The sequence below is a fragment of the Melozone crissalis genome, unplaced genomic scaffold, assembly GCF_028551555.1.
Source record: "Melozone crissalis strain CALT ecotype California unplaced genomic scaffold, PUWL_Pcris_2 ptg000090l_1, whole genome shotgun sequence".
NCBI lineage: Eukaryota > Metazoa > Chordata > Aves > Passeriformes > Passerellidae > Melozone > Melozone crissalis.
The window spans coordinates 4,149,319-4,174,087 of NW_026535867.1; the positions used below are offsets into that span (position 1 = coordinate 4,149,319).

At 42.0% G+C, this 24,769-nt stretch overlaps 1 protein-coding gene across 1 annotated transcript in view; it reads right to left on the reverse strand.

The window, feature by feature from the left end:
• The window catches only part of PRRG1 (proline rich and Gla domain 1), a 29,739-nt gene extending 10,048 nt beyond the window's left edge, over positions 1-19,691 (reverse strand). The window contains exons 1-3 of the mRNA XM_054291247.1: positions 19,658-19,691; positions 18,613-18,814; positions 1,806-1,855 (exon numbers count right to left, since the gene is read on the reverse strand). Of these exons, the coding sequence (XP_054147222.1) occupies positions 1,806-1,855; positions 18,613-18,814; positions 19,658-19,691 (286 nt within the window). The remainder of the gene's footprint in view (positions 1-1,805; positions 1,856-18,612; positions 18,815-19,657) is intronic.
• Positions 19,692-24,769: the final 5,078 nt, after the last annotated feature.

Genomic DNA, 24,769 nt, shown 5'->3' on the forward strand with positions numbered 1-24,769 from the left:
TGTTAATTCAGTTCAAGAATGGACAATATATGACTATCTAAGTCTTTGAAGTTTTTATTTAACAACTCATATTCAGAAGGTCTGTCTTCTCTCTCAATACAGTACACAAAATGTACATACTACAGAGACAAAAAAGCCTGCTGAGGAAAATAAACTGCATCCCATCTTAATTATGAATACATCTGATAAATAACAATCTCTGGCTAGTCTAGACCTGGAATGCCTTTTGACCCTGCAAGGGTGGAAATAAAAATGAAGTAAATTAACTTGTTTGTTTGGATGTGAAATTTTTAATGCTTTGCATAATCCTAGTGACTTCAAATCCTGTTGAGAAGTCAACACAAATGTATCAAGGAAATAAAAACCTGCAATTGCAATACAGGGATTTAATGAGAATCAGGCACTGCCTGATGAACCTTATAAAAAAAGATAATGGAACTGTATTGCAGAACCCTCTCTGACTTCTTAGTATTCCAGGACCATAACCATGTAGATCCTCAGCTACAGTAGGACAGGAGTGTGCAAAAAGCCCATTTGGGCTGGGTGCCCATCTAGCTAAGCCACAGCGTGGCTGAATTCACTGCAGCTGTTACTGTGGAGCTCAACACAATCAGGGAAGAGTTACATGTGTAAGAATAAAGAAATGAAGCAAGATAAGTCACTTTTTCACTTTGTTAGGGAGATTAACTAGCAAAAAAAAAAAGATAAAAAAGAAGTAAAAATCATTATTTTGGCATTATAAAAGACACAAATCATCCAAAGTCTCTTCTACTTCCCAAATTTTTGTAGGATATAGACATTATAGGACATTATACAACTACCAAATTTAATGCATTTGAATACATAATTTCTTCAGACATGCTTGTGCTCTGTATGGAACTGTAATAAGTGGCTTTTACCAAGTTTTTATGTATCAGAAAGCTTCCAAAGACTTAATTTCACTTATTGTTATTGAAGAGAACAATACAGTCAGATCAATTTATTGCACCCCCTCTGGAAAGGCTGCCTGCTATCCTGGTAGTGAATGGATACTCTACCAAGGTGAAACTCAATCAGAACTGGAGCCAGGCACAGACACAAGAGGATAAATATTTTGCAGCCTGCCAGCTGAAGCTGCCACAGGGAAAGGAAAGAGGCTTTAGGTCTGTAGTGACAGAGGGAAGAGGGTGCAGCAGAGTGGGAAAAGCATTCTGAGACACTGAAGTGCTGCTGAAGCAAAGCCTGGGACAGCCTGGACACCAAAACCAGCACCACTGAGACCAGGATTGAGCTTCCTTTTTTGACTCCTTACCCATTTAAGCAGACTAAAATCGCCAGTAAACAGTAAAAATAAACATTTTAGCTCTAAATTCAAAGCTCCTGCTGCTATTACATCTTTCTGTAGGTCACCTTAACAAATCCATTTGGTTTGAATTTGTGCTTTTACTTACAAAGTTTAAAAAGTGAGTTCTGCTCTGAGAATCAGGAGTTACAGAGACAAGCTTAAAACTAGTTAAAACTAAAGTACTCAGGGCTGGAAATTCAGCTCTGTGGTCTTCATTCTGCAACCAGCTTTCAAAGGGCAACAATAAGGCTGTGATGATTTTTATGGTCTGTAAATAATATCTCTGTCAGAACAGTTGCATGACTCCAGCTCAGTGTGGGCAAAGTTCTGCATCATCTGTAACATCAAAGCCAGTTCAATGCCAGAGGGCATCTTTTGTGCAAAGAGACTGGGATTATGAGCAGAAGAGTGTTGGGGTGTGTTACTGTCTGCTTAACAGGAAATAATGGAGAATGTACACTCGTCAGTAGGTTAAACTTACCACTATCCATGGTGATTGCTGTCAAGGTCGGGAACTTGCAAATATCAAGTCTGTAAACAAAAGAGCAAATATCCTGATGAGTTTGCAAATTACAGTCAACTTGGACAAGTTTCTCTTGATTCCCAAATACTGGTATGAATACATCAGAATTCAAAACTCCATGATGAAAATGAACCCCTCTTTTGAGTTTTACCAGTACTGCAGGCAGGCTGGTTCCAGTAGTATAGGAATACTATCCAAGGAAAAGATAACCTGTGAAATGGGGAATGCTTTAACAGTTTTCAAGGCTTTTCAAATTCAGAATATCAAAAATTTTAATATGAAATAGGAGGGTGTGTATAATTTCAAATAAAATGTAACCTGTTTTGCCTATCTGAACTTTAAAGGCATTACATTCTCCAGTGTAATTACTTATGCCTTAACTAAGACTTAAATTCACTCTGCAGAGATCATCAAGTCAACTCATTATCTTTAGTCTATAGATCAGATTTTGGAAATCAGAGTGAACATATGGAAATTCATTCAGAGTCAGGTACTGATTAAAACAGGATGCCTGCATAAAGTTCAAGGGCAGAACAAGATTGTGATTTGGCACAGGAGCTTGCACTACATGAGAGGATCCCAACTTGCCCTACAAGAACTTACATGTACTTTTTAACTTGGAAAGAGAACAGACAGGAGATGCTCTCAGTTGAGAAAGTGCCTGAAGCTCACTGCACCCAGCAGGCAGAGAGCCAATAAGAACTGCATCTGGAGGAAGCAAGAGCAGTGCAGCTCCTTGGAGTCTCTTTTGGCATGGGAAAAGTCAGGCAAATAAAAGCTTTCAGCAAAGTAAGAGAAAGGTGCAACTGCCTAACCAAGTTAGTAGAACACCACGAGGTTAAAGGTTTTTTAGTAATAAATTACCTACTCCTAAGGGTTAGCACCAGCCTTCAGAGACCAGGTTACACATCAACAAATCACAGCACCCAAATGTCCTCACTTTCCATAAATCCAAACCCTCATAAGCAAACCTTTCTGTAAAAAAGGTTGGCCGTGGTTGTTGTAATAAACAAAGAGGGAAAGTTGATATTCCCAGCCTGGCCTGCCCAACACTGCAACTCTTCATGCAAGAGCAGACTGCAGTACTTGCATGCTGAGGTCAGTGGTGCTCCATGAAGACATCCCAGCCTGCTAACAAACTGCAGGGGTGGCACTACATGATAACAGATGAAGGAGCAAACTGATTTTAAAGCAAGTTCATCAAACCTCTGTAAAGGCAAATAAATGTGAATAAAGAGCACTCTGAATAGGAATAAGGCACTCTGAAATAGGAATTAAGGCACTCTGAAATCTCACCACCATAGTGTATAGCTTGTTGTTACTAAGTATTGTAGGTTGACAGAAGCACAGGGCTTAATTTTTTTTTCAGAATTATATAAAACCTCTCTTAATACCCAGAATTTTTCTCAGCAGACTACTCCATGCCAACACAAATGACCTTTGCTTTTTGCTTCTTGAATAAAAATAAAATTAGTGTCATTTAATGATTAGTCACATCCCAAATATCTGTGATGAAGAAACTGCTAAACTTATTAAAACAAACGCGTCATGAAAGATTTGGCTAGTGGTCTATTTTCCTCACCCCTTACGTTATTATTTTCTTTTGCCATTTATTACCCAGCAGTTTCAGTCAGCTGGTTTAGCATCAGCCCCTCAGATAAACACACATCAACAGAAGAGGCAGAAACCAGGAATTCTCCCTTGCTCTGTCAAGTGGCAGCAATGCAGGGAATTAAACATACATTTCCTCTGCTTCCCCTCTTGAATGGGGTCATTTCTTTGCAATAAATTTCAGTTAGTCTTTAATGTTTCACCCTTTTAACAAAACTTGAGTGTGGATTTCTACAACATTTAAAATAAAATAAAAAAACCAAGACAGAACACAAGCATCCACACCCATGAGTCCCAACCCCTCTGATGGCTCTGCCTGCTTGGAACTGTGTTGGGAAAAAGGGGACTTGGTGCCTCCCCCCTGCTATGGGATGTTTTCCACCAGGAGCAGTGCAAGTCACTGCCTCTGCCTTGGCACTTGGTACTTGGCATGTCAAGTTCTCTGGGAATGAACTCCAGAACACTGACTCACAAGGTTGGGGAAATGGGAGAACACAGGGAGAAGAAAAAGGAAAACAGAGGAGGTAGAATATATTTTAATTTCTTCAGTGAAAATTTTATTAGGGGCTAGTGACAAAATAAAGAGTTGCTGAAGTGATTGCTGAACACAAATTATGTTTCACTTTACTTCCTTCATTACAGAAGGAAACAGTATGCCCTTCTCCAGGAAATATCAAATACAGCTTTTCAGTCAGGGGCTGTAGTGCAGGAACTTCCCTTCATCAATCCACATGAGATTTTTACAGCAGTTACAAGCATTCAGATCTCCCTGGCATTAATTCCTCCCATTCTCCAACAAACGTGTTTTCTCTCTCCTGACTTTCCTCTCAAACTTCTTCATTTCCAAGCTCCCACAAATCACAACTTTACCCTCTATTAACAGTTTCTTCCCCTGAAGGGAAGGAGTTTAATTACACCTTAGTCCTCTACTCTGACACTCTTGGTTCAAACTAACTAAATAGTTCAAAGTGGTCTGGAAGAAGGGATTGAACAAAGACAAGTACAAAACCCTTTTTTACCATCATAAGGCAGCTAATAAAGCAGAAGAGGGCTGGTCACACCACAGGAGCATCCTGACTTGCTACTGACTCATTTATTCCTCTGTCCAACTCCTTACTAAGCTTCCTGCTTTCAAGTCTTCACAAACCTTACTGAAATACCAAAATTTGTTTTTTCATGAACCTCTCTTCTATCCATCTTCTATAAGGTTATATATCTTACCTTAGATGTGTGACAACACAGTGCACAGCTGTACAGCCCTACACCCATGCTGAGGGTCCAATTCTGAGTTAATGGCAGCTGATCCCACCAATATGTGACCTTTCCTGCCTGCCTGCTTGTAGAATGCTTAAAAACAAAACCAAAAACAATGAAGCACACACTTCTAGTGGGAATTGTAATGACTCAGTGGGAAACACTGAATTCTAAAGCCTGTGAGAGAGCCCAGGAGACACAGCAGCATCACCCCTGCTATTTACCAGCCCTGCTCACCACCAACACACTGCAGCCTCTCACCAAGGAGAAACATCCTGCATGAAAGGAATTAGTACTGAAATAACAAACCAAGCTATACATTTATAACCTAAATATTCTTCTTCTCAATTCTGCAAGTACCCAAGTCTTGCATACACTATTTATAAGCATAAAGCATAGAATAATTGTATACATAATTCCAAAGGTGATAATCATATTCTAGCAGTGACAATCTCTCAAACTGGGAAAGTAACTAATTTCAGCATTAAAAGCTGCTGTCTTAAGACAGTGTTCCTGCAGGATTTTGTTGCATTTATTAGGATAACCATCTTTGGCTGGCAGGCACACACCTCTCCTGAGAACATTTCCTGACTCCAAGCTTAATGGCAACTTGTGTGCAGCACGTACCATGAAAGGGCAGGGGATGAGGCTGAGGGCACACAAACTGCTGCACTGTTCTCCCTCACTGTCATGTGCTCCCAGGACACAGAACATCCAGAATAAAGCCAGTCCTTAAGGGAGGGGAGGAGGAGGAGAAGGGGAAGTGAGGTAATGTAAAGCAGCTGCAGTATTTTCTCTCATCTAGTTTCTCTCCTGCTGTGTTAAAAAGGACTGAAAATACAGCAAGGCCCCCTGCTCCTCTCCCAGCTGGGGGGGATGTGCATGACAGCATCCAGGTAGGGAAGGGGAAAGTGGCTTTTTTTCCATCCTGCAACAGAACTCTGGCAAGTGGTGCAGCTGTTAACTTTAGTTTGTTTATCTGTACAATTCATGAAGCCCAAGAGCTACATAGATTCCTCAATTTATCACTATTTAGGTTCTTCTGGTACTTTTTATGAAAGCAGGTCGATTCCAGGGACACTGTTAACTAAAAGATCAGTAGACATTCAGTCTAAAAATAAACACTCCTGTTCCAGCTCCTCAGTCCCAGACCAGCTGCAATGCAACACCTGGAACACCCTGGGGGAGGTTTGTTTAGCAGAAATATTAAAACATTATCAATCTGACTTCCTGTGTAGCTATTTAATTATCTAACAGCCATTTATACAGAATGTATCATGTGCCTACCTAAAAATCCCACTGGCACCATGTCCTTTTACAATTTCATTTACAGTTATCTTCTTCCAAAGAGCTTTCTCCCCAGGAAAAGCATACCAAAGAATTTACACAGATTCAAATGCTGGAAAAATAGATTGATTTTTCTCTGAACAGGAATTCCATAGGATATGGGAGAAGCCTTATTTATTAAGTTCAGTTTGCTTGCAAAAGCAAGATTTTCCAGGGGATTCAGTGGGAATGGAGAGGGAGGGAACACTTTGGAAACTACTCTGTCAGGTGAGGATGCAAAAGCTTTATCCCACCTCAGACTACATGGGACAAGAGTAAAACAGATCTGAAAAACCTTCTGCTTTGTATATGCTATTTGATCACAGCATTATAAAACACCATCATTGATTTAAGCACCCAAAACCACAGGGCAGATGACCAAGAGGAACCTGTACTTAGCAGACTGCCACTGCGCCTAAACCCAGTGAAACATCATTACTCACAGAAGGAGCATGCACAGGGCACAACAGCACCTGAGAGCAGGGAGAAGGAACCTCCTCAGGACTGCAGAGACTGAGGCTGAGCCTCTGCCTCATCTTCATCACCCCTTCCTCACTCAGTGCTTCTTGTTCTGTTCAAGCTGTGGCAATACTCTGGCTGGTTACTTTCTGCATAGTTCCAGGGGTTCAAAGGGGGAATTGCTATAAGCTAAGCTATCCCTTCCTTCCCTTCCCTTTGAAAACCAAACAAGAACATTGTCCTGATACATCTTGGCAAGCAGGACACTTGGCAGGAGAACTAACAAAACTCTTTGCAGAATTTTGGTGGATTGCATTGTTTTAAAACTCCTGGGGACCATGTGGGGCAGTTCCTGGGAGGCATAACTGAGCCCTCACATAACCATCTGTGTGGAAAGCAGAATTCCACCAATCCTCAAGAGACCATGCCTTTCCCAGCAGCCTGTAGAGTAGAATTTCAGACACCTCACTCTTCTGTAAGCCACTGTCAGAAGACATTGCTTTAGGTTATACAATCCCCTATACCTTGGGAATTCAAATTTAGGGCATTTAACTTGATAATCCATTGAAATGCTGATATACCAACAACCAATTCCTCTCCTTTTTCAAGTGAGAATGATGAACAATTAAGCAAAGCTTCCACAGTAGGATGTGTTTTTCTCCTGATTTTGTTTGGACACAAAACTGATGCTGTGCCACTTATCTATTCCACATTCTGTTCCTCTGCCAGTACCTTTTAACTAAATCTGACACTGAGATTTCTTCCTGCTCCCACACATCCTCCATGAAAATCAATGACCACGAAGAACAGAGAAAACCCATTAATGCTCTCAGTGAAGTGAAGATGGGTTTCCCAATGGCAGCAGTTCCCTCAGCAGTCACGGTGCCTTTGGCAGCTGGAAACCATGATCTGTTTTGCCAGCAGGAAGCAAACACCGTGTCCAGCACCAGGCACAGCCCCACAGCCCTTTGCAGGGGGACAACTCAAGAATGTTAAAGAGATGAGAACAGGGAAAGAGCCCTGCCAGCACTTGTGAGATGTCAGAACACTGTGATTTGGGGAAACAGCTGGATAACAAGGATAAGCACCTTAGGGAATGGAGGGGAAGTCAGATTAATAGTGGGAAAGGTGAAAAGGTAACAGACAGGAACACAGCTCGACGCTGCATCTAGTGCTCCCTGCCCTAATTAGTGTTTGGGTGCCAGCTGACAAATCTAACTTGTCAACCACTTGGGTATCATCTATTCTAACTCAGGCCTGAATAGCTGACCCTTTATCTGAAGCAATTTCAGTGGCCATGAATAATAACCTCTAAGTGCATAATAATGGTCTCTATGCTGACTGCACTCCCATTAGCCAGGAATGCAGAGCACTAGGAGAGCACCCGAGGAGCTGAACAGCTGCTGCTGAGGACCCAACACTTACATAACTCAGGAATTCTCCTTTGGGGTAGCTCTAATTTGCCTTCATGAGCTGAGCACTGTCTGGCAGTGGGACTGCAGCTCTTGGAGTTTATCTTCTGGTTTGCCTTCATTCAAAAATATCTCAGCCTGAAATCTTCCTGCAGTGCAAACCAAAGCACAGCAAGTAGTGACAATTGGAAGAATCCTAATTTGAGCCAAAATGCTACTGCAGATACACCCAAGGTGCACTGTGTGACCACACTCACAGCAGTAAGTGGTGGAGAAGGGAACCTCTGTAAAAATGATTTCTCAGTAAAGAGGCAAAGGTTGCTATGTGGTGATAGTGAATGTTTGGGAAAAACTTTCTGTGAGGCTACAAAATTACTCTGATAAGTAAGTTGACAAAAACAAAGGTAATGTGAGGCTCTCTGTCAAAATAAAAAACAAACGAAACAATAAAACACCTCAAAGATAAAAAAAAATCTCACACAGCCAAAGAGATTTCTGAAGCAGTCTGTGTGCTTGTCTTTTGTCTTCACAAGTTATGTTCTTGAAGCAGAAATTATATCCTGCTAATACACGCACACCACAGGGCCCAGTCTAAGGCTAAACACCTGAAATACTGGAGTGGTTTCTCAGAGACACAGAGACAGCTAATGCAGGAACTGTGAGACAACCCAGCCAGCCCCCACCTCCCCAAACAAAAAAAGCACATTTTTCCCACTCCCCCCTACAGAGTGGAAACTCACAATTACAGATTACAAAATTAACAGTTTATGATCACCATTACTGATACTTTCAAAAACTTGCTCTCCAAAATGTTACCAGCTGCTAAAATGATGAAGTAACACACAAAGTCAATACATAATAAGCCAGACAAAGTACATGATCCCTTTGGTACACATTTACAGGTGGCTGAAGTGTTACATAATGCATTGATAAAATCCTTTGTTGTACTAGTAAAGTGACAGCTACTTATTGAATATCTATCATGTATTTTTTTAAATTTATAGTAAGATAAAATAATCAATGGACCTGCTAGCACTTTTTGAGGAAAAAAACCCCACATTAAATGTATCAGGATACTGCAGAATGTTTTCACTCACAGCCTCCCTAAATTAGGAGCTTTGAAAGTGCACTTATCTTATTTTCCTCCCTATTCTGTCCTTATTTTCATACAAATGAAACATTTGCATCTGTTCTCTAGATTACAAACAAGCCAGCTTTGATTTTGTAGTTCAGACCATCTCATGATGTTTTACAGACAACAAACAGGAACAGTCAGCAGCTCCCAACTTCAGCTGAAAATTGCATTGTATATGGATGAAAAATTACATGTTGCTATTTATTTGGAAAGAAGGAAAATATCCTTTGTGTTTAAATCATCACTGTGTAACAAAGCTCTCAGTTCAGAGGAGGCAGACCTTCAGCTGATCTAACTGTAACACTTTGCAGCCAACCATTGCTTCCCACAACCTGAGAAACTGGAGGGCACCCACTGACCTCAGCTGACACAAATGTAAATGAGCAAAGGATCTGAAATTTCACAGAGCGTATAATTCATGGCACCTGCTGCCATAGGATGCTGCTCAGGACAAAAGTAGAAATAGATTAAAACATAAAATGAAAGCAATAAATGAGGGTGAGATTTGGGGATTACTATAACACACCTCTCCAGATGTAGCTTGTATTGGTAACTGCCTTGGCTGTGAAAGGAGAGGAGCCCAGTATGAAATGGTAACTCCATCCAGCTCCTCTCCAAAGTGGTTTACTGTCCCGTTCTTGGCTGTTTTTGATGGCCTGGAAAGGCTCGGGATGGCCCTGGGACAGCCCGCGCTCCAAAGGACGAAAAGAGTCTTCAGGTTTTTTCTCGGTCTTCAGTGTTTATTAGTTTTTATCTACAAGATTTTCTCCCGGCCCGACAGAGCACAGCACGTCGGCCATGAGCACACTGAGAGCCCTCGGGGCGGTCACTTATCTTTATACCCTAAACTACGTATAAGATATTTACCTATTTTCCCCAATACCTTTCACCCTTATTGACAAGTGCACTTTTAGTAAGAACCAATCCCAAAGTGCCACCGCTACCACAGAAGATGGAGGCCAAGAAGAAGAAGAAGAAGGACAAGACACGCCCTAATTCCTCCATCTTACTTCTCCAGACCCCCCTGTACCGAAATTCTAAAACCTGTGTTTCACACTATAATTAACCTATCCCTTCACCATTTATCCCAGTGTGATCCTCCCATCCTCATACAGGTGTTGTCTCCTGTGCAGGATCAAAGTCCAGCCACCAGACACTTCTGGCAACATTCCAGGACCTCCGAGCCCCCCAAGGGTTATCTCGGTGTCTCTGCACATCAGGGCTGATGTGCTGAGATCCCACAGTTTACAACTGGATTAGGACCAGAGGTCCTAATCAGCACATAACACCATGACAACCAGAAATTGAGTTGATAGAAGGCATGTGGTCTCTTTAGAGGTCCTACTCATACCTGCAATCTCTCTTTTTCATTGCCTCTGGCCTCCCAAATGAGCACATCAAAGCATTCAGAATAAGTAGAAAGTGGAGTACAACAGTGCTTTCTGCCTTTTAAAAGCATATGTGCGTTAGGTAGGGAAAGGGAATAAAGTAAAGAGTGCTACCTTTATTTTAGATTATACCTCTCTAGAGGTGTGAGAGAAGGGCCAAGGAACAGTCTGGGCACAGTCCATTGCCCAGATGGACTGTGGCAAAAATGTCATTTCATTACAGGTACAGTGTTGTCTGCTCTGAAAGGTCACAAGATCAAAGCTAACAATGCACCATTTATCCTGCTCTGAAACTCTTACAGACACTTTCTTCCCCAACACAGCTTATAAAGCAAGACCATGACCCAAAGTGTCACCAACAATTCATTCACAGATTTTCCAATAACACAAACTGGCTGTACAAGATTCAGCCTCCAACTCTATTAATCTGTATCCAATACTCAAGTCTGTTCTTTCCACAGAAAAAGAGATACCTGACAATTCCATACACTTCAAAAAGGTTTTCCTCAACTCACTAAAGTTTTTTTTGGAATTATTACAATATTGTGAAAGGCAAGCAGCAACAGCTACTTTTAAAAATCAGACTACCCCTAAACTACCATTATTTTTCAAGTAACTATTAAGAAACCCCAGAAAGATTCTAGATCTCAGAATGTGCATTTTTGTAGTAAAAGGGAATCTGGGTAATTTCACATTGGCATCTTTATTTTGTGTGCAAAATAGCAAACATAAGATTACTATTTAATCAAGTTTATTTTGCTTTTTCTGTGATGAGGCAACATTCTGCCCATACAGAAACTTCATTTAGCACTTGTTTGGTAGGCCAATGTCTAACACCCCATTTAATTTAGAAAAATTAACCCCAAACCAATAAAAAGTAATTCCTTTGTGAGGAGCTAAACTAAGCAATGTGAAATGTGCAAACAAAGCCTTCTCTTCCAAGCATTTACACACCGTCAGCATGCTTTAATATAAATTTCCACCCTGCCTGGCCTCCCCTGAAGCAATGCATATATGACAACACTTCAGAGCATGTTTTAATGGGATTTTCCAGTCAACCAAAAATCAAATTGCACAGAAGTTATGAAAGAGTCATAAACACATATTTCATCTTATTGAATTATATGGTAACTAGGCAAAAGATAATGAGGCACAACTCCTTTAGAGATTTTATTAAGTTTTCTGTCACACTGGGGAATTGCATAGAGAGCATACAGAAAGTTGTACACCACCAGAATCCACAGAGCAGCTGCAGTAGAACAGAAAGGTAAAGAGCCCTACAAACCAGGGAAAAAAAGGTAATTTTAAATACTAAATACTCTTATTTCCTTCTCTCAACACCCACGTCCATTATTTCTCACATCACTTTTCCTGAATTTCCAAACACATGAAGATGCACACATTATTCTACTGCATTGCACTTTATTTTTTTTCTGAGTAGGATTTGAACAAACCTGCCCACAAAGCTCATTTACACATTTTGACTTCAGCCTTGAAGAGGAGTCAAGGATTTTCTCCTCTTTTTCTGCCACTGCCACCCACCCCTCAGTGGGGATCAGCCCTGATGTGGCTGATGCAGTTCTGCCCCTCTCCCACTGACCTCCCTCTCCTCTCTGCTGCTCTGCCCCCCAGGACAGCCACAGAAAGGAAATGTGAACTTTCCAGATGTATCTGCCACCAAAGTCAATGTCTCAGGGAGCTAATTTTGCATCCCTTGTGACCTCTAGTCCAGCAATTTTAGTCATGGTCTCTTCCAATCCACTACTACCAAGCATAGAAAACCTTAATTTCATGGCAGTTTCCCTAGAGGAAGCACTCTGACCTAGAGCATGGAGGCATTCTGAACATCATAACTGGAGAAAACACTGGAAGGTGAACTAACAACTAATTAAAATTACTAACATCTCATTCAAACTGTCATTTATGAGGAAATAAGGATCACAGTGAAGCTCTAAGTCACAGCTGATCAATAAATCCATACCTACCAATATCAGGTCATACTTATAAACAATTTTTTGTGCTTTCCAGCACTGTAAAAAACTGTAGAGCAGCTCCCAAAACTCAAACAATAATTCTACTGTTGCTCTTCTACTCCTTATGAAAGCAGTCAGTACAACACCCACTCTGCCTGAGTAGGAAGCACAAAAATGCATGTAACAAAAACAATTCAGAGGATGCTCATACTGAAGTTCCTAAAACTGACATGCCAAATTGATGTGTCAAATTTGTGTGTGCAATGAACTGTGTTTGAAGATGTAATTTATCTTAGTTGTGTCAAAAGCATTCACAGAACAAAATAAAATTAGCTCTTGAAAGCTTCATTCATAACTGACAGATCCTCTAGGATCCAACATGTCTGACATTTTGTTCTTGGAAGATTTGAAAGGGCGTTCCCCTATTCCCCCACAAAGCTGAACACCTACTCCAGGACACACAAAATGTGGAGTCTTCTAATGCAAAAAATACAGCACTGATATTTTTTAGGTCTGGTAACTCATTCCCACGTGCAATACACTGCAGAAGTCACTGGAGGGATCCCAGATGTGCTGCCCATCAGCAGGTGCATCTCCACCCTGTGTGTTCCTGGTGTAGATTGCCTCACCCATACAAACAGCTTCACAGAACCACAGAGCAGCTCAGGACTGTGAAAACATTGCCTGGTCCAACCTTTTGTGTGGAAGGCAGCCCTGATGAAGTTATCTAGCACCCAACTGCAACGCAAAACCAACCCTCTAGTTATGGGGATCCCCTCATGTTCTTGGGGAGGTAAAAAATTTATAGTGAGATAAATCAAAAATTTACAGTGAGATCAATCATCAATCATAAAATTTTCTTACATGGAGATGAAAACTTTGATCAAATCTTTTGCCAAGAGTTCCTAACAAATGGCCACAGTGGAAGTGCTTTGATGTTTTTCCAGTTTTGAGAACTGCAGCTCTGATGAGATTGTAGTTGGGCACTTCTTTGCAGTTCACCCTATGTGGCCTTTCCATAAAAGATGAGTTTGTTCACCTTCTCACCTTCTTGCTTGTTTTAAAATAAAACAGATCATGTCCCAGCTGCAGCTGAGTGCAGAACACCAGAGGAGCAGTGAAAATGCAAAACCCAGCAAGGATGGAGTGGAAAAGGAAGAACTCCTGCTCTCAGGCACAGGGAGAAGCTTAGCTGAGTTAAGCTGCTTACACAGCCACAGTCAATAGGCCGCGCCTTCATCTCACTGCTGCCCACAGCTCTGACAACCACCAGAGCAAACAGCAAACACAACAGTGACTCCATTCCATTCCTGATACTCACAAGTGCTCAGCAGTATTGAAATAAAATATCACAGACTGTGCTCGTTTCAGCTGCCACAGGAGAAATCTACAGGAAAACCAGCAGGAGATTTAACTAATGCTGACCCTGAAACCTCATTTAACCCTTCCCCATAGCCATGAGAATGGAGACCAGGAACAGGAAGACAAACAGAAAGTTGCTTCTCCTCCAGGTTTATTTAGTAAATCATAAGAGTTACAGCCTGCAAATAAAAGCTGAAGAATATACACAAGGTCAGTAAACAACTCACTGATAAACTGGAGAAGCAGGCAGGTGCAAAAGTTCACAGGTCTGTTGAAGCCACTATTTATGAGTGTTCCTGCTAGGATTCCATACAGAGTCCCACCTTCTGAGCCTTTTATCAATGCCAAGTAGGAAACACAAATGCAGCTGATTATAAATTTTACAGTTTAGGCAGTTATGTTAAATGGTTAATTTAATGATTGGGGTTTTAATGAAGAATTGCTGTAAAGTGAATCTTGAAATTGGTCCATGCATTGTTATACTACAGGAAAACAAAGAGCTCAGCAAAACAGGAATATCCAGAATTACCACAATTCTTGGTGTAAACAAACAAACAAAAAAATCTCACCCACCCTGAAGTTCTGGCTAATATAGATTTTCTGCAGTTTCAGGTGACAAAATGAAAACTTCACTGGGATTAAGTTTTATGTATGACAAATTACTCCCATCCTACACTTCACATGGTGCCTCTGGATTTTAGCATCATTTAGTTTGACTACTCTTGGAGTAATCATGTTGGTACAGACTGACCACCAAGATGAAAAACTGGAAGTATGTTGAGTGTGTGATCTTCAAGTAGGAGATGCTTTCAAAAGTAATTTCAGAAGCAACATGAGAAGGCTGATTCAAACACTTTAAATGAAACATCCCACTGAGCAGGTAAGAAATGTGTAAAATGCAAGGGATCTCAAAGATCTTTCAAGATGCAACTGCAGGATAGTCTGTCTCTCCCTCATGCAAAGATATCTGTGGTCAAAAAAAGTGATCTATGAGCAGAAAGCTGCATTTCTGGTTTGAAAATGGGCAACACTTCTTGTGCTACTACAGCATGCATGTCTCAGCCCTGGATGCTAACTCCAGTACAGTGGGCTGTGCAAATGCATTTCTTGTCTGATTTTATAAATTTAGTTCTGAACAGATGCCTAACTTTTATTCAAAGTTGAAGTTATTTTTCATAGGGATTATGTATTAGTAAAAATAAGCAACAGCCTGAAATAGGCACAAAAGAGCTCTCAACAGATGTGTTTTCTTAGCAAGCCAAAATCCATGGTGTGATTTTAGGTGGTTAGCATGGGATTTATTTTTCTAACTGTCAAGGCTTTATTTTTGAAATGCAGCTATTCTAATAATAGTATTCAGCAACCTTGATTAAAACACTGATTACTTGATAATCAGCACCATCAAAAATGCCAGCAAGAAAAGAATGGGTTAAGTGTATTTCACACAAATGTGTATCAAATTTTACTTAACAAGAATCAGTAAGACAAGCAAAGGTAAACAAGGAAAGGTCTGGGTATGGCCAGATTAGATTTTAAAAGGTCAAAGAGTTACCAACATCTGAACCCAACTGGCAGGAGAACAGAGCAGACATGAGGTCATTGAGGCCCCTCCTCTGCCAGCTCTGTAGGGTTCTCCACGCACACTGCAAGTGCTTTTGTTTTAGTGTGGAAGAGGAGAGGAAGCAGTGGTGGGGGCAAGAAAGCAGATTGTCTTTGGGGGCTGAAGCAAAACAACCATTAAAGAAACATCAGCCAGAGCAGACAGCATCCTGGAAACACAGCTGATGGAAGTCATGAAAGAGAGATGAAAACGAGCAACAAAATTCAGGATTGAGCTGACAAACTGAAAGCAAAAGCTCTTAGCAGGATGGTGCAAAAAATCAGAACTCTTCCCTACAGGAATCTGGTGTAATTTGTTGAGTAAATGGGAAGAAATGACACAAATAAGATTTACTGGAATAATGGAACAGGGAAGCAGAGGGGCAAAATGGGTTTGTTTTTCCCCAGTACTCATACTTGTGCTACCAACCACATCTCCTGTTCCCTGCTTGTCCAGCTGTTTCTGTGAGCCAGGTAAGAGCCAAGAACAAGTCAGAGAAGTCTTTGTTTTCAGCCTGATTGGTTCTGTGATCTGCCTCACCAAAAGAGTATGGAATTACACTACCACACGTGAGGGAGGTCACAGAGGCAGGCAGAGCAAAATGCTGGACAAGAGGATCACAGGAAGAGTGAGCTGTTTAAAATGACAGAGCAAACCAAAATGGTTCACACTGCTGTAATCTAAAATTAGCACAGCCCTGGAGTATATTTTATCCTGCTTTTGCCACAGAATTTATTCATGACGCTAGATAAATTACCTAAAAATGCTGTTCCAATGTGGACACAAACTACACACATTTTATCTTAGGGATGCATCTCCCAAAACCTGACTGCTTGATTTGCAAAAGCAGAATAGGTTTAGAACAGACATTCCATTTATTTGCACCTGTGCAGCTTAACATAAATGAGGACAACAGAATTCAATACCCTGAAAAAATCAGATCCTACCTAGACCAGATTTGGTCTCCACAGTTTTATCTTTCACTCTTCATGTGGAATGGGAGGATGATTTCCTTGTTTTAGGAGAGTTTTCTCAATTAAGGGGAGAATTGAGTACTGAGTTCTAAGGTGATAAGCACAACAGAAAACACAAGGAAATTTGTAATTCCATAATCACAGCAGAATTGGATGCAGATTTGAGTCACATCAAGAAAACATCTTGACATCACACAACCAAAGTAAGGAGGATGAGACCAAAATACTTCCTGACTACAACAGGATTTTCTTATGCAAGAAACAATATGTTATTACTTAATAGAAAACTGTAGCTTGTTCTAGATTCTAGATGTATGAAGGAACTGAATTTAAGCTAACTTCAAACTTCAGTTCTCCATTTGTGTTTCTGGAAATGACACTATGAGTACAGTTATCTGTGTGCAACTATCCACTACTCTCAGAAGAAAACTGATCATCAAGTTATAATCTCAACACCTGCAGGTGTTACAACCAGATGCAATGCTTTGCTCTTTTGAGTACACTAGTTGGACACAAATTTCTGGATGAACTTGTGTGAGAAAAGGATAATCCAAGTTTCACCCAGGGATTTTCCAATATTTGCTGGTTCCAAGAGTACAGAGTTACTCAGGATGCCAGGTTCCAGCCTAATCTGTTCTGGAAAATGAGGTTTTCTAGTCTAAAAGAGGTTAAAGTGAGATGGCTGAAACTGAACAGATAAGTAAAAATCTCACTCCTGTTTCCATGCAATACTCTTACACACAAGTTCCCTGTGTCCTCTTCTCTGGATTGCAATCTCACTGCCCTGGTTCAGCGAGAACTACTCTTGCAATGTCAGTCACCTTTGCTAGCTAAGTCTCCTCACACTGCTCATCACCTCCTGCACTTGTAAACCTCCCCCACACTGCTTTATCAATGGCACTCCCTCTGTTCAACACAAGGGCCAGAATGTTCAACCTGCCAGTTGCACAACCCTTCACAGAGGTGTGCGTGTCTGTGTGCACAATACACACGTGTACACTGAAAAACAGAGCTTCTACACGCATGCCTGATCATTTATGTACAACTAAAATAATTCTTTTCCTCCCAACCACGTTTCCTTGAGCCAGGATAAGCATCCCTATGGCAGTGCAGGGAAACAGACATGATTACTAACTAGGTTAATCAGAAAAAGTGTTTAAAAGGTCAGTTTGAACCTGGTGGTAATGCTCCCTGCCACTCCTCGCCCCTGCTGTATCAACAATGGTGCCAGCACAGGGACAAGATGGTAAAGGAGGTGGTAATGAGCAGATAAAGTACTACTATGGGTTTTTTCAGTCACAGTCAATAGTAACAATAAATTGAAGGTCTTGATTTTAATCTAGAACAGCAAGATCTGCATAACTGTCCCTCCTCCCTTCACAAACTTTTCTATGAGAACTTGAAATTCTTTCAAGTGTTTTCCTGTGCTTCTTCCTTTTACTCACTGGCTCCATTCCTCTGTGTTTTGTCCCCAATCACCGCCCGCTCTCTCACGCCTCAACCAATGCAACGCTGAATCCCAGCTCCAACTGTGGCAGCCCCGAGGCTCCCCCTGCCCCTCCTGTTTCCTGTGGATGTGGATGAATTGTTCCCTTGCCAGCACCAGGCCTAGGAAAAGCCCCCCAGAGGCGGAGGGTCGGGCTCATTCCCACACACACCTTCCCAGCCCGAGCCCGTCCCGGCCACCGCAGCTCCCGCACTGCCGGGGCCTCTGGGTGACCCTGCGGAAAAAGTTCTGTCAGGAATACGAGAGCCTCGGGTGGCTGCGGCTGTGCTCCGCGGGTTTGTGTTGGGGGGTGGTGTTTTTTAAAAGTTCGGAGAAAAACGCATCAGCTGCCTATTCTGGAGAGAGTCGCTAAGCTCTTCCAAAAGAGAAATCCCGCAGGATTCTTCCTTTGTTCAACGCACTCCACGCGTTTTCTCCCCCGGCTTAACTGGAAATGGCACAAACCCTTGGAGAGGGCTTTACCGGGAGGCTGCCAGCTGCCGGAGGGGCGGAGGGTAGCGGGGCGCGTTCCCCCCTCACCCCCCTCAGGGGTCCCCGTGCGGGACCCCCGCCCCGGGCGCTCCCTGCGGGCACCGCTCCCGCCGTCCCCGCGCCGGGCAGCCCCTTCCCGCCGGCGGCCCCCGCCCGCCCGCCCGCACCCCGCGCTGCCCGCACCCCGCGCTGCCCGCACTCTCCACCTCAGCCCGCTCCTCTCCCTCCCTGCTCGCACTCTCACCGCCCCAGCCCGCACTTCGTCCCCATTCACCGTCCCTGCCCGCACTCACCGCCGCCGCCCGGGTGCGGAGCAGGGCCGACGCTGCCGCCCCGCGCTGCCCCAACGCCCGCTGCGCGCTCGGCGGAGCAGGCGGCGCCTCCGCGCATGCGCCCGGCAGCCCGAGGGCGGCTGTGAGGCGGGGAGCGACCGAGGGCGACCCGGCGCGCCCGCCCGTGCCCCGCTGCTCGTTGTCCTGGTGTCCCTGTTCGGAGCTGGCCCGGGATCAGGGGCCCCGCAGGGTGGCCATCGGTCCCCTCCCCGGGGCAGGGTGATTCTTTCAGCCACCCCTCGACCGGGAGCTCCACGCGGCAGCAGCCCTGGGCTCAGCACGCCCCGGTGATCGGACCGCGGGCGCGGCCGCCGTGGCCTCACCGAGTCTCACCGCCTTGGTGGTTCCAGTGTTAAAGTTTGGTGTATCCCGGAATTACAGAAACAATTGGGTCGGAAAAGAGCTCAGAGATCATCGAGTCCAAGCTGTGACTGAACACGACCGTGTCAACCAGACCGTGGCCATGTCCAGTCTTTAACACCTCCAGGGACGGTGACTTCACCACCTCCCGGGGCAGTTCCAATATTTAATTACCATTTCTGTGAAAAAATTCCTCACAGTATCCAGCCTGTATAGATAGACACAGTGTTTTCATTTAGGGAAGACACAGACAGACAGACACACACACACCTACCGGTGATTGTGGTCTTTGATGGAGAGCTAAAAATGGTGCCACAAGTAATGATTTTCCCCTTCCGTGCCCCCAAGGGTGGCTGACGGAGCTGTGGGGTTCATTGCCCAGAGTTCTGAGCCTTTGAGTGCTCTCAGACCTCATCCTCCAGAAGATGCATTTTAGGAACCCCAAAAAGTAATGTTCCACATTAAAAAGTAAAGGCTGATTAGCTTTTTGCACTGTCCAGAATTAATCTGAACCCAGAGAGTTTGATAGCTTAATTTTGTTTGTGGCCGGTACCTTCATTTTCGCCTCTATGACTTTTACCATTAAAAGTGTATGGAAAGAAGATGAAGGTCCTCAGAAAATTCACAGCAAATTAATAATCCCTACCTGACTTCAAAGGTGCTGTTGTCAGTGGTGCCATGGCCTGATTATAAATGACTTAGGAACAATCTGCAAAAAATAACAGCTTGGCTTGCCAGAAGAGAGATTGAGGTCTAAATGGTGTGGAGTGTAAAATATCATTTATTCTGTGAAAATGGAATTGAAGTTCCCTATAAATATGCATGTTCTTTTTTTTTTTTAAGTTTACATTGCTGCTGTGTTCAGGTTCAATGAATATGAAGGATATGAATATGAATTTTCATGGTTCAAATTTTTGGTGGGTTTCTATTCTGTATACCAGATCTCTTAAACTTTATTTTATATTAAGAGACAACTGACAATGAACAGAAAATGAATGAGGTAGCACTACAGTCACAGAGAAGATGAGGGAATGGAAAGATGACACACAGTTTGCAATAGTTCAAGCCATGTCTCAGCTTCTTTAATGAATCTTGATGTACAATAAAAGTTAATGCTTCCATATATGTCAGCTGAGAACTGACTCTAAGACCATCAGGTTTTAAACAAAAGAAATTACATTCATGTGTCTGACATTTATTTCACAGAATTATCTACAAACTCCAATGCCTTGAATGAATGGGAGACAAAATACTTCTGCTCTTTGAAAATTTGTTGAGGCCCTGACAACAAATGGTCATGGAGAGAGGCACACACCATCAGAGGCTGAGTTTCCAAGAGAATTGAATTTACATCTGCTTTTCTTTGGAAGGCAGGGAGTTTTCTTGTAATAATTTACAAATACTTGCTACAGGTTGTTTGCATTTGCTGTATTCAACCGTATCTGTTTAACTTAAGAGCAGGTGATTGGGAAATAACCAGGAAAAGCAATAGATGAAAAATTTCTTTATAAGGGTCAGGAGACAATATTTAACTTAATAATTATGCAGCACTTTCTTCCTAGATTCCAGGTGCATTGCACAGTTTGTTTGTGAAGGCTTAGGGCCAAAAGCTCCAAAGGGCAATGAAAATGTTAGAGAACACTGGAACAGAGGGCAAGAAATGTCACAGTTGTATTGGAAGAGAGAAACTGGCATTGAGCCTGCTGAAAGGAGTGGAGGCATAAAAACAGACCAATACTTGAGTAGATCTCACTGGGGAACCCTACTGCTGCCAGTTTTAAAGGATACAGTTTAATAAAATTTAAACTATTAGTCCAAGGGGGGATTTCTGAACAGAAGGAAGCCCATTAGTATGGATAATAGTTTTGCTGTGTTAGTGCTGCCCTTGGATTTTTTGAAAATGAGTTTGAATCCCGACTCTTCTACTTTGCACACATGGGAGGAACATTTGGGTCCCACTTCTTGGAGATGTTACTCCATATAAATGCTTAAACATCCCTGAGAACAGCAGCAGCAAACCCACTGGAAGGCTCTAACATCCTGTTGCTGAGGGCATACTCTGTCTATGTTTGTCTTTGTCTATGACAATAATGAAGATATCAAATAACGCTGACCCCAAAACCGACCCCTGAGGAGCACCACTTGTCACTGCTGTCACTGGGACTCTGACCACTGATCGCTGTTCTCTGGGTGTGACCACCCAACCACTTTCTTATCCATCTAACAGCCCACTCTTCAAATCCATCTGTCTCCAACTTAGAGAGTTTGAATGACTCTCAGTTTTCACATCTCAAACCTCATTTCTTCCCCAGATTCTGTCATGGTGCAGAAATAATTTTAATACAATTAATATTAAAATATAATTTTTAGGTCAAATCTGCTTTCATCTCTAAGAGTAAACAGCCATTTGATTTTGAAAAGATTGTCATAGACAGTTGCAGATTCTAACTCCAGGGTACCTTCAGGGGGTCCACTCCTAAAACATGAAGAAATAGACACAAAAGTGAGGATTCAGCCAGACTTTTCTGGGGTGAAAAAATTATCTTTATAATGTAGTCCAGGATCAGGACAAGAAGTGGGAGAAACAAGGTTTTTGGCTGAAGAGAGATGAATATTGCAGTAAAAGAACTGACAAGGCTTAAAAAATGGAAGGAAGCAGAATTGTTTCCCAGCACAATAGCTGGGATACTCTACTTTTTTTCTAGAAAAATATATTGTTGTATTTACCCTAATTTTAGGCACAGAGTGCACATATAAAGGAAGTCTGCCTTACAAAGTCTCCTTATTTTTTGTGTGAGCAATATGTTAATAGTAAAGATACTTAAAAAACTTGCTTGAAATGGGCAAAGGGGGAAATGAATATAAAGTGTGATTTACTGCCTAGGATTATTATGAGTTTTCCTGTTTATGCTGTGCATTATGTTTGCATAGCTAATGTGTACCATGCACTGGACCATTCCTCAGGATATCACACTTTTCACATGAATGTAACTGGTTTATTGTTTCTTTGCCATCAAAGAAAGCAAACAAATATTAAGCCAAGAGGCTTCTAAAGTGCAGTGTCACACGCAGATCCAGTGTCCTCACTACTTGGTATTTCCTGCTCTGGGACTTTTTCTCTTCTAACAAATGAAAAACTTCAGCACTGAAGGCGTTAGTCTGATGACAAGAAAACAACACAGATTTTCTGTCCTCCTTTTATCCCTTCATTTTGCCATCCAGTTTTGAAACTTTTGATGTTTCAATGCAAGAATTCAGGATGCAAAGGCTCAATGACTGCTGTGGGGAACTGCACGATATTTTCCAGCATATTCACTTCCCCCCTCCAGTCCCTCTGCCCTGGGATCTGGACTGGAGCAGGATCCTCTCAGCCACATGGGGTAAATCAGCTGGGCTTTAGAGCCCATTAAAAGTCCCTTTTAGCTGGGGGGGAGTTGGTCCCCGGTGAGTGATTTCTCTGTGTCTCACCATGACCCCGATGCTGCTGCTGCACTCTGGGAACTTAACACCACACACACAAATTCTGCACTCCTGGGCTGTTTTCAAGTGCATTTAAATATCACTGTGTAATACATTAATTCGATTCAAATATTTTGGATTTTTTAATAATCCTTCATTATTCCAGCAAAGCAACATAGGAATGTTTAGTTTTCTGAATGACTGCTCACATCTAGATGGCTTTGTTCCTTCAAAAATTTATGGTTCGCTCCACTCCCTCCCCAAACATTGACAGGGTTTGATGTGTGTTCCAGTTGTTTTGTGAATTGCTCAGAAGGCACCATTTTGCATCTGTGAAGGTGTTCACCTGAATCACTGTAGATCACACAAGTGTGCAATTGGTCTGAGCCAAATATTACAAAGTCATTGCAAACTTGTGATGGTGTTCACAGGGGTCTTAGGATGAGGGAAGAGATGCAGATCTGACTCCATTTTTCAGAAGGCTTGATTTATTATTTTATTATGTATATTACATTAAAACTATACTAAAAGAATAGTAGAAAAAGGTTTCATCTCAGAAAGCTAGCTAAGCTAAGAATAGAATCAGAAAGAATGATAACAAAAGCAGCTGTCTCAGACTCTCTGTCTAAGCCAGCTGGGCTGTGATTGGCCAATAATTATAAATATATAATGGGCCAATCAAAGATCTACCTGTTGCATTCCACAGCTGCAGATAACCATTGTTTACATTTTGTTCCTGAGGCCTCTTAGCTTCTCAGGAGGAAAAAATCCTAAGGAAAGGATTTCCATGAAAAGATGTCTGCTGCACAAGCTAATTTCTGTTCTGTAACTTTGATATGAAGAGCAGGCTGCATATAAGTCCTATACCATTGTTTTTATAATGCATATTTTAGTTTGATTGGTAGCCTCCATATGGCACCTGGGAAACTGCCATGGATATTTTTCTGATCCTGATTAATCCTGCATCTCATGATTTCTTCTGTGTTGAGGAAAAAAAATAACAGGAAAAAGAAAAACAAATAAATAGAAATATTTAAGAACAAGCTAGGTCTTTCAGCTGTACAGTTTTTCCCTACAGATCAGCAACCACAAAGCCCCAGTATGACATGAACTTGTGAGTTATTTCAGACAGTTGTAGACCTTGGAACTGAAGATTATGTGCCCAGATCCTGGCAGGGGCAACAAAATAAGCAACTTCCTAATCGGGGCTTGCAAGTAGCTTTGTTTCTCACTGAATAAAAATGTTAAAATATTCAGAATATTCTTAACATCTAGAAGAAAAACAAATAGCTGATGAAATAATACCATCCTTAAAAGAGAATCTGAAAACTGTTAGGGAAATCTCAGTTCCCATGATATTTGTAGAAATAAGTGATTTGGATTCACTGCTAAACTCTGCCCTGTGACTTTGGAATGTATTTCCATACTTTTAAGAGAAGAAGAGTAGGAAATAGATGAGTGCCTTTTTATTTTATAACACTGTGCAAAGCTTTTGAAAGCCCATTTGATATAAAAAATAAATTAGCAACTACATTTAATAGGCTGTTCTAGCAATCTCAACATCCCTGTAACATCACAAGCAACTCAGATTTCCTTTCTGTGGTTTGTAGTGTCCTTCCAGAATATCTCAACAAAATAGAACCCTTGCTACAAATTTTTTTTCTAAAAGTCTGTTCTGCTGTTGGCAATATAAAGCTGATACACACATTTAGTGACAAGGCATGCATATACAAAACCAGCAAGTACCCCAAATATAAAAGACAACAAAAATGTGACTGGAAATTGACTTGTTTGGTTTGTTACTTCATGCTTTTAGAATTCCACTGACACGATCTTATAAGATGCAGACCTTTGTGCTCTCTGTTTGTAAATAAAAGTCCAAAGAGAAGGACATGAATTCTGTATGGTCCTCAAGTACATATCTTGAATTTCCTCACAACACAATGGAGACAAAACCCTCTGTTCTGCTAGAATTCTGTTAACTGAGAGATGTGATTAAAAAGCTCCAGTTCCTTTCTGGTATCTTGGGGTGAGTGACTGACAGACCAGATGGGTGTCCTGCAACTCAGAGGGACCTTGGCAGGCTGGAGGGAAGGGTCAGCAGAAGTTTCATGGAGCTGAACAATGGGAAGTGACAATTCCTGCCCCTGGGGAGGAATTACCCTGTACGACTGACCTCCTGGAAAGCATCTTGGCAGAAAAGCATCTGGGAGTCCTGGTGAGTGCCAAGCTATAGTAGGAGTCCTAGTAAAATATCTGTATTGTATAAGTGGCCTTGCCCCAATCCTAGTTGTTCTAA